This window comes from Oncorhynchus kisutch, linkage group LG16 (assembly GCF_002021735.2).
Source record: "Oncorhynchus kisutch isolate 150728-3 linkage group LG16, Okis_V2, whole genome shotgun sequence".
Classification (NCBI taxonomy): domain Eukaryota; kingdom Metazoa; phylum Chordata; class Actinopteri; order Salmoniformes; family Salmonidae; genus Oncorhynchus; species Oncorhynchus kisutch.
In genome coordinates this window covers 36,330,330-36,340,752 of record NC_034189.2, presented here as the reverse complement: position 1 = coordinate 36,340,752, position 10,423 = coordinate 36,330,330, and the positions used below count along the sequence as shown (strand labels likewise).

The following is a 10,423-nucleotide window of genomic DNA, read 5'->3' as shown; positions in this document are numbered from 1 at the left end:
TAATGTAAAATCAATAAATGATCAAAAATGCAAGCATGTAAGGTTGAACATGATTTAGCATAAGAAAACAATGTTCTCACATTTATTAAATAGTACATTATAGTGGTGACATGTAGGACAGAGACAACGTCATCATGGCCAGTGTTCACTTGGCCACTTCCTGCAGCTGGGGCTCTAGAGAAGAGAAAAGGGAGATTGTGAGTAATGCTGGGTCGTATTCATTAGTGCATATCTTAATTGAAAGGAAAAACTAAAACACCCAGACACTAGGCCCACCATGGAATGACTGACACCCCTGCTTTATGCATAGAATGAGTAAGCTATGTAGGGTGAGATGGTGGTATTACAATTTAGTCTGACTGAGCTACCAATAAATGCTACTACTGCTGGGCAACATGGACAAAATCCATCTCACAATAACGAGAAATCAAACAATATGTTAAAATGAATTTACACCTCAGTTACTTTTTATAGTACCCGTTAAACTACATTAAATGTCGTAGCTATCTATTGTCCCCTTAGCAATTTCCCATATTTCAAAAATCACATCTCTACTGTAGGCAACTTATCATTATTAATGATATCAGTAAAATGTCTGATCATTTTCAGTTTATCGTCCCAGCTCTATACTGCAGTGCATGGCTTTGACGAACCTGTAAATTTGAAGTCAGGGAATTTGGTGAGGTCACCGGTCCCATATAACCTCTGTAGTTTGGTGATCTCCTCTGAGACACCCTTTTCGTAAGAGGGGCCTGCATCAACAATCCCACCTGCTGCAGCCCTGGAGGAAAGAGAAAGATGAGGAATTAACCTTAAACACTGTAGCATAGAATACACTACTCTGTTGAGGGCTGACCCCATTTAGTCAAGCAATATTTCTTTAGTAGAGTAGTAGCATAAAAAAAACACACACACAGTTGAAGTCAGAAGTTTACATACACCTTAGCCAAATACATTTAAACTCAGTTTTCACAATTCCTGACATTTAATCATAGTAAAAAATTATCTGTCTTAGGTCAGGTAGGACCCCCACTTCATTGTAAGAATGTGAAACGTCAAAATAATAGTCGAGTGATTCATTTCAGCTTTTATTTCTTTCATCACTGGGTCAGAAGTTTACATACACTCAATTAGTATTTGGTAGCATTTTGGGTAGCCTTCCACGTGCTTCCCACAATAAGTTGGGTGAATTTTTGCCCATTCCTCCTGACAGAGCTGGTGTAACTGAGTCAGGTTTGTTGGCCTCCTTGCTTGCACACGCTTTTACAGTTCTGCCCATAAATGTTCTATGTGATTGAGGTCAGGGCTTTGATGGCCACTCCAATACCTTGACTTTGTTGTCCTTAAGCCATTTTGCCACAACTTTGGAAGGATGCTTGGGGTCATTGTCCATTTGGAAGACCCATTTGCTACCAAGCTTTAACTTTAACTGATGTTGCTTCAATATAGCCACAAAAAGGTCCTGCTTCATGATGCCATCTATTTTTGAAGTGCAACAGTCCCTACTGCAGCAAAGCACTCCCACAACATGAACATGATGCGGCCTAATCAAACAGTGTGATTAAAGCGTCAGACAAGCTCAATGAATACAGTTGATTTGACTAAAACACAGAACAGACGAATCTTGGACGACCAAGATATTTTTTTTTGGGGGGGGGGGGGGGGGGTGAGCTCAAGAAACCACATAACTAGTCAGCCCTATAATTATAATACCCTATAATGAGTCAGACATGTATACCCTATAAAAACACACCTTCAGCATCCTATGCGTTTCATGAATCTTGCCATCTAGACATATAGGGCCGGGTTCAGAAGGGGCACAATATTGTGGAACGTTCAGATAGAAATATATTATGTAAAATAAACCATACTCTGACCTGTACTGTATAATCAAGAATCAAGTCTGCCAGCTCTGTTCCTGACATTTCGATTTGCAACGTCCCAACGTTCACCTACTGAACATATGGCCCAGCCTTCTGCAAATAGCTCTGCAGCGCGAAAAGGACGAGCAGACTCCCTGCCACCATCTCTGTCATGACATCATTCCACTTAAGCTTAGCTAACTTTTAGCCTACCAACATGAAGAAACATGTCAATTTGAGTAGGCCAGCAGTGACAGTAGGACAAATAGTGCGGTTATTTATTGCACTCACTTGCTCTTGGTGCTGTAGTCGCGAATCTTATCTAGGAATAGTTTCTGGATAGGGTCCAAATCCGTGGCCCGGTTGAAGAGAACAGCAGACAGGCCGATATTCCTGCGCAGTGTCAATGACACGGCGGAGCGGAACAGCGAGGACAGACGGAATAGTTTATGAAGCGCCATACTGTCAAACAGAGAGAGAGACAAATTACAACAGTTAACTTTGACAGTAACGCCACCAAACTAGTTAAACTGAACATGGGGCGTTATATTACCGGCGGAAGCTAAACAGTGCATGTACAGTAGCTAGCTGAAGTTAACGGTTCCTAGCTAGCTACTGTAGATAGCTGACGGCTGTGGAAAACCCAACCCTGTGCATATCTTCCCTACATGCATCTGAAGCAACAACAAAAAAGACATGACACTAGCTAACTTACAGTATTTGGTGAAGTTACAGTATTAGTCGACCCTTGGTAACGTTCCCTAGCTAGCTTATCACTCGCGTTATCATGTGTCTCTTACCAGCTAGCTATGACTTGTATTAGCATGAAGATGACGAACATGTAAGATTTGTCGTTAATACAATGAAAACGATTAGAATGCGTTTAACTCTGCTGAAAAACACCACTCACCTTGAATTTGACACTCGTTCACAGAGTGATTACTTCCAATGTGATACGCCGCTTTGCATTGTGGGTATATTTTTTCAATCGGTCGTGTTCGCGAACATCAACATGCGTCCTGGCTGCGCATCTCGACAGCGACGTTCTTTTCAGCACTACACATTTTTTTAATCATGGCATTGTACACAGCGTTCATACCACTGACATAATAATTATGCTTTATTTGATACCTTATTTGGTATTTTATTTCTGAAATGAAATTCGAACTAGTCAATGCCTTGAAGGTGCATGTCTTTGCCCTTGTGGCAAAGCAACAACTGTCCCACAAAAAAAAAAACATACTTGCTGGATTTACACAACTGATTTAGTCTTTCCCTCAACTTCTTTGTACAATCCTCTAAATCTGTTTTGTTTTTCTTTAGGCTATTGAAATTTGGATGTGCAGTAATCTACTGATTGTATTAATCTCATTAATCTGATTTTAGTTGTATATGATCTCCTACGGAAATAAAATATATTATTGTAATACTATAATTCATATTATAATACTATAAATACTTTAATTTCTTTATTGTTATTTTTGATTTCACCTTTATTTAACCAGGTAGGCCAGTTGAGAACAAGTTCTCATTTACAACTGCGACCTGGCCAAGATAAAGCAAAGCAGTGCGACACAACAACACAGTGTTACACATAAACAAACGTAAAATCAATAACACAATAGAACAATCTATGTACAGTGTGTGTAAATGTGGTAAGATTAGGGAGGTAAGGCAATAAATAGGCCATAGAGGCAAAATAATTACAATTTAGTATTAACACTGGAGTGATAGATGTGCAGATGATGATGTGCAAGTAGAGACACAGGTGCAAAATAGCAAAAAAAATATAATAATATGGGGATGAGGTAGTTGGGTGTGCTATTTACAGATGAGCTGTGTACAGGTACAGTGATCAGTAAGCTGCTCTGACAGCTGATCCTTAAAGTTAGAAAGGGAGATGAAAGTCTCCAGCTTCAGTGATTTTTGCAATTTGTTCCAGTATTGGCAGCAGAGAACTGGAAGGAAAGGCAGCCAAACTAGGTGTTGGCTTTGGGGATAACCAGTGAAATATACCTGCTGGAGCACGTGCTACGAGTGGGTGTTGCTATGGTGACCAGTGAGCTGAGATAAGGCGGGGCTTTACCTAGCAGAGACTTATAGATGACCTGGAGCCAGTGGGTTTGGCAACGAATATGTAGCGAGGGCCAGCCAACGAGAGCATACAGGTCGCAGTGGTGGGTAGTATATGGGGCTTTGGTGACAAAACGGATGGCACTGTTATAGACTACATCCAATTTGCTGAGTAGAGTGTTGGAGGCTATTTTGTAAATGACATCGCCGAAGTTAAGGATCAGTAGGATAGTAAATTCTACGAGGGTATGTTTGGCAGCATGAGTGAAGGAGGCTTTGTTGCGAAATAGGAAGCCAATTCTAGATTTAATTTTGGATTGGAGATGCTTAATGTGAGTCTGGAAGGAGAGTTTACAGTCTAACCAGACACCTAGGTATTTGTAGTTGTCCACATATTCTAAGTCAGAACCTGGCATTGAAGCTTGTTTGGAGGTTTGTTAACACAGTGTCCAAAGAAAGGCCAGATGTGTACAGAATGGTGTCGTCTGCGTAGAGGTGGATCAGAGAATCACCAGCAGCAAGAGCGACGTCATTGATATATACAGAGAAAAGAGTCGGCCCGAGAATTGAACCATGTGGCACCCCCATAAAGACTGCCAGAGGACAACAGGCCCTCCGATTTGACACACTGAACTCTGTCTGAGAAGTAGTTGGTGAACCAGGCGAGGCAGTCATTTGAGAAACCAAGGCTATTGAGTCTGCCGATAAGAATGTGGTGATTGACAGAGTTGAAAGCCTTGGCCAGGTCAATGAAGATGGCTGCACAGTACTGTCTTTTATCAATAGCGGTTATGATATCATTTAGGACCTTGAGCGTGGCTGAGGTGCACCCATGACCAGCTTGGAAACTAGATTGCATAGTGGAGAAGGTACCGTGGGATTCGAAATGGTCGGTGATCTGTTAACTTGGCTTTTGAAGATTTTAGAAAGGCAGGGCAGGGTGGATATAGGTCTATAACAGTTTGGGTCTAGAGTGTCCCCCCCCCTTGAAGAGGGGGATGATAAATCATGTGGTGTTGATCAAAGGAAAATGAAACAGGACAAAAACATAAATATCTTTCAATTACATACCTTCCTACTCTCTCAGAAAAAGAGGTACATAATTGTAGCCTAGTCTAGGCCTACTTAAATGGGTACAAACTAGAGGGCTGCATTCCCACGGGGATACCTGCGGGACCCGACAGAGATCATTGCGGTGCAGTCTGCATTTTTCATGCAGCGGGTGGGAGTGGGCAGTCAGAGACTACTTAGGAAGAATGTCAATGACTTAGCAGTGTAGTGCCAGGACAACAATCTCTCCAACAATCTCCTTCAACGTCAGTTTGACCAATTCAGCTGATAGTAGGCTATAGGAGAAAGAGGGGACAACACGCCCTCATCCACATCGACAGGGCTGTTGTGGAGCGAGTTAAGAGCTTCAAGCGTACACGTCACTAAGGACTTAACACGTTCCACACACACACACAGTCATGAACAGGGCATGGTAGCGCCTCTTTCACCACAGAAAGCTGAATAGATTTGGCATGGGCCCTCAGATCCTCAAAAAATTGTACAGCTGCACAATCAAGAGCATCTTGACTGGTTTTATCACCACTTGGTATGGCAATTGCACCACCCTTGATCGCAAAGCGATAGAAAGGGTGGTGAGGACAGCCCAGTACATCACTGGCACCGAGCTCCCGGCCATCCAGGACCTCGGTAGAAATGAGACTTGAAATTGAGCTTAGGTGCATCCTGTTTCCATTGATCATCCCTGAGATGATTCTACAACTTGATTGGAGTCCACCTGTGGTAAATTCAATTGATTGGACATGATTTGGAAATGCACACACATGTCCATATAAGGTCCCACAGTTGACAGTGCATGTCAGAGATAAAACCAAGTCATGAGGTCGAAGGAATTGTCCGTAGAGATCCAAGACAGGATTGTGTCGAGGCATAGATCTGGGGAAGGGCACCAAAAAATATCTCTAGCATTGTAGGTCCCCAAGAACATAGTGGCCTCCATCATTCTTAAATGGAAGAATTTTGGAACCATCAAGTCTCTTCCTAGAGCTGGCCGTCTGGCCAAACTGAGCAATCGGGGGAGAAGGGCCTTGGTCAGGGATGTGACCAATAACCCGATGGTCACTCTGAAGGAGCTTCAGAGTCCCTCTATAGAGCTGGGAGAATCTTCCAGAAGGACAACCATCTCTGCAGCACTCCATTAATCAGGCCTTTATGGTAGAGTGGCCAGACGGAAGCCACTCCTCAGTAAAAGGCACATGACAGCCCGTTTAGAGTTTGCAAAAAGGCACCGAAAGACTCTCAGACCATGAGAAACACAATTCTCTAGTCTGATGAAACCAAGATTGAACTCTGGGCCTGAATGCCAAGCGTCACTTCTGGAGGAAACCTGGCACCATCTCATGGTGGTGGCAGAATCATGCTGTGGGGATGTTTTTCAACGGCAGGGACTGGTAGACTAGTCAGGATCGAGGGAATGATGAACTGGGCAAAGTACAGAGAGATCCTTAATGAAAACTTGCTCCAGAGCGCTTAGGACCTCAGACTGGGGCGAAGTTTCACCTTCCAACAGGACAACGACACTAAGCACACAGCCAATACAACGCAGGAGTGGTTTCGGGAAAAGTCTCTGAATGTCCGAGTGGCCCAGCCCAGAGCTCGGACTTTAACCCGATCGAACAATCTCTGGAGAGACCTGAAAATAGCTGTGCAGCAACTCTCCCCATCCAACCTGACAGCGCTTGAGGGGATCTGCAGAGAAGAATGTGAGGAACTCCCCAAATACTGGTGGGCACAAGGCTGTAATCGCTGCCAAAGGTGCTTCAACAAAGTACTGAGTAAAAGTTCTGAATACTTATGTAAATGTGATATTTCAGCATTTTATTTTTTATAACTTTTTTTTAGCAGTGTTTTTGCTTTGTCATTATGGGGTATTGTGTGTAGATTGTTGAGGATTTACATCAACAAAAAATGTAGAATAAGGCTGTAGCATAACAAAATGTGGAAATAGTCAAGGGGTCTGAATACTTTCCAAAGGTACAGTATTGTATTGTGTTAGTTACTATTACATTTTTAAAATTATGTTTAAACTCTGCATTGTTGGGAAAGGTTCGTAAGCAAGCATTTCACTGTGAAGTCTGCCCCACTTGTATTCGGCGCATATGATAAACATTTGATAAAAACTTTTTTTTTTAAATGTCCCGTAGATTATTTGTAAACGGTCGTCTTTCTGATTTGTATCCTTAGGGGATCTGAATGGTCAATTCAACGTCTGCAGAGGCCGTACAGCATTTAGTGTGATGGGGCCTCCGCGGAAGTCAGAGCATTCATACCTCTTGCGCTTCCCAGAGCTGTTTTGAAGGAATTTGGCAAGGAAGTGAGTTTGTGTTTATATAGGACCTCCTGCCCCCACCTACCGTCAACCTATAATGTAAATGCGGATCTATACAGAGGCCTCCGCATTGTTAAAACATTTGGGAAGCGCATAACGATGCGGTAAGGATCGAGAAGTCAGAGCATTCATACTTCTGGCGCTTCGGGGAGCTATCATAGGCATCCACACCACTCGTAGTGATTCAGGGCTAATCTCTATAGCCATCCAGGTAATTGGCTAAACAAAAAGACAACATCTTACCTCGTCTGAGATGTTGGAGTCCGTTTCCCGGTGCTTGACACAGGAGCTCAGCCAAGATAGCATGAAGTTAAAAAAAACTTCACCGTTGTCCCACCTTCATCTCCATCCCAAATATCCCCATTGCACCCCAGCAAAATGTGCCTACATTTAGGCTATTGTTTATACTGTATGTGTATTTAACACTATGTTGAGGTAAAAATTGGAGTCTAATACTTGTATGGATGTCAAGCCTTGAATGGGTGTCATGTCATTGTCATCAATTAACTGCATTACCATACAGTTAAAAACTAATTTAACTACCACTACCGATTTCTGTATGCAAACTATGCTACCAGTTTATATGAATGGGAGTTAGCATTTAGCAGTCACTTTTTTTAACCTGAAAAGGGACAACTTCTAAATGTTATGCAGCGAAAACAGCCGAAAACAGCAGACTATATCCAAATCGGATTTTTCTAACCATAATGTGGGCCTGTTACAATACATCAATCATTAGGATTTGTCAAATATCCACTTTGTTAGATCAGATTTATTGAATGTGTCCCAATCCATCTATCCCCGAAGGTCTGCATTCCATTGACCTCTTCACCGCACCTATTCTCATTACCCCCGATCTCTTTTTTTTGTAAAAACAAAATGTATTAGGGGGTAGATCCGCTTTAATAATGCAGATAGATTGTGCCTTCCATCTAATTGTCTGCATTATTTCCAGTCCCTCCAATTTTTGTTGTTGTAAATCTACAGTACTAGTCAAAAGTTTGGACACACCTACTCATTCCAAGGTTTTTGTTTGTTTGAACTATTTTCTACATTGGAGAATAATAGTGAAGACATCAACTATGAAATTACACATATGGAATCATGTAGTAACCAAAACAGTGTTAAACAAATCAAAATATATTTTATATTTGAGATTCTTCAAAGTAGCCACCCTTTGCCTTGATGACAGCTTTGCACACTCTTGGCATTCTCTCAACCTGCTTCACTTGGAATGCTTTTCCAGCTGTCTTGAAAGAATTCCCGAATATGCTGAGCACTTGTTGGCACTTCTTGTTTTCTAATTGCTATATATTTGTCAACTGTGCTCTGATGTTTCACAAACGTTTAGAACATTTTTATTATCATAGATTGTACATATTGTAAAGATAAACATTTTTGCTAAGAGTATTATTATATTATTAATCAATTGACTATGACTTTTTAAATCACCCAGCAGTGCTATTTGCAGAGTAAGTGCCAGATAAATGTTGCAATTATTCAGACATTCCTGAACTTGTGACCAAAAACAAACTACATATGGACAGTACCAAAACAAATTATCGAATGTCTCGTTGCAGCAAGATCTGCAGAGCTGGGATGGTTGTATCACCCATCTATATAGCATTCTATTGGTTGCAATAATGTTGTATAATAATTTAAATGGAAAAGCTCTATGCTCCAATTTTGGTTTTTAATGCAAGTCCCGACAGACAAGTTCCTTACTTTCTCCCCCTTCCACTTGCCTCTTCCATTTTTGCTGTAATGCTGCAATTAGTTGGTTGTAATTTTGAGTAGAGCAGACATTTCCATATATTTCCCCGATCTCTTTCCAGGAGTTCAAACTCATTTTCGTGTCTTTGAAATCCCAACAAGGTTTCATAAAGATGTTTTTTATTTGTGAACTTGTTCTGATAGCCTTTCATCAAAGTACTCCATGTTTGTTGTCAAGGAAGTGAGTTTGTGTTTATACAGGATATACCGCCTCCACCTACTGTCAACCAATCATGTCAATGTTGAGCTATAAGCAGCTATGCGGAGCCCTCCTCATTGTTACAAAATTCGTGTAGCACACGCCGATGCGGTACAAAGCCTGATTTGGTGTTGCGTCACACCCTCCATACGGAGCCTCTGGGTTGCATTGCCAGAGCAAGCATACATTGGCTTTACCTCTCCTCTCCTAGTTGGCTTTACCTCAGTCCTCTACTGTTTTTAATGTACATATGTGATATTTATTACCCCCACCCAAGAGCGGGACAAGTGGCCCAGCTCGCAGCAGGTCTCTGTTATTGGGCCTCTATTATTGGGCCTTTGCCCATGCTGAAAAAAAGCTACAGAGTAGCATAACAGAGATTGAGAACTGGGCCAATATGTGGTGGCTCAAGCTCAACCCCTTGAAGACCCAGTGCTTACTCTTCTCCAGAAACCCCAAAAGATCCAAGCAAGTGCGCCTTAAACTGTATATACAGGCACTCCAGACGACCCCAAAAGTTAAGTTCCTTGGGGTAACATTTCAAGAAAACATGTCCGGGAGTGCCCACATAGAATGCCTGGAGAAGGATGGAAGGAAGCGAATGAACCACCTGAGGGTACTCTGCAGAAGAAAAGGAGGAGCAACGCCCAGAACAGTCATCAGAGACTACCAGAGATTAGAGGTTGACCGATTAATCGGCATGGCCGATTAATTAGGGCAAATTTCAAGTTTTCATAACGATCAGTAATCGGCATTTTTGGACGCCAATTATGGCCGATTACATTGCAATCCACGAAGAGACTGCATAGCAGGCTGACCACCTGTTAGGCGAGTGCAGCAAGGAGCCAAGGTAAGTTGCTAGCTAGCATTAAACTTATCTTATAAAAAAATCTATCTTAACATAATCACTAGTTAACTACACATGGTTGATGATATTACTAGTTTAACTAGCTTGTCCTGCGTTGCATATAATCGATGTGATGCCTGTTAATTTATCATCGAATCACAGCCAACTTCGCCAAACGAGTGATGATTTATCAAAAGCGCATTCGCATCAAGGTATATGCAGCGGTTCGGGCCGCCTGGCTCGTTGCAAACTGTGTGAAGACCATTTCTTCC

The 10,423-nt window shown here is 42.0% G+C and overlaps 1 protein-coding gene across 2 annotated transcripts; it reads right to left on the bottom strand.

Moving 5' to 3' along the window:
- Positions 1-38: 38 nt before the first annotated feature.
- Positions 39-2,900, bottom strand: LOC109906645 (ATP synthase-coupling factor 6, mitochondrial). Of its 2 annotated transcripts, none has more exons than XM_020504456.2 (4): positions 2,773-2,900; positions 2,154-2,324; positions 654-781; positions 39-174 (listed from the first exon to the last, which is right to left on the bottom strand). In XM_020504456.2, exons 2-4 carry the CDS (start codon positions 2,321-2,323, stop codon positions 146-148), a joined length of 327 nt encoding a protein of 108 aa, XP_020360045.1. In that variant the 5' UTR covers position 2,324; positions 2,773-2,900; the 3' UTR covers positions 39-145. The 2 variants fall into 2 exon arrangements, with proteins under 2 accessions (XP_020360045.1, XP_020360044.2); XM_020504455.2 differs by having other exon boundaries at positions 2,663-2,776.
- Positions 2,901-10,423: the final 7,523 nt, after the last annotated feature.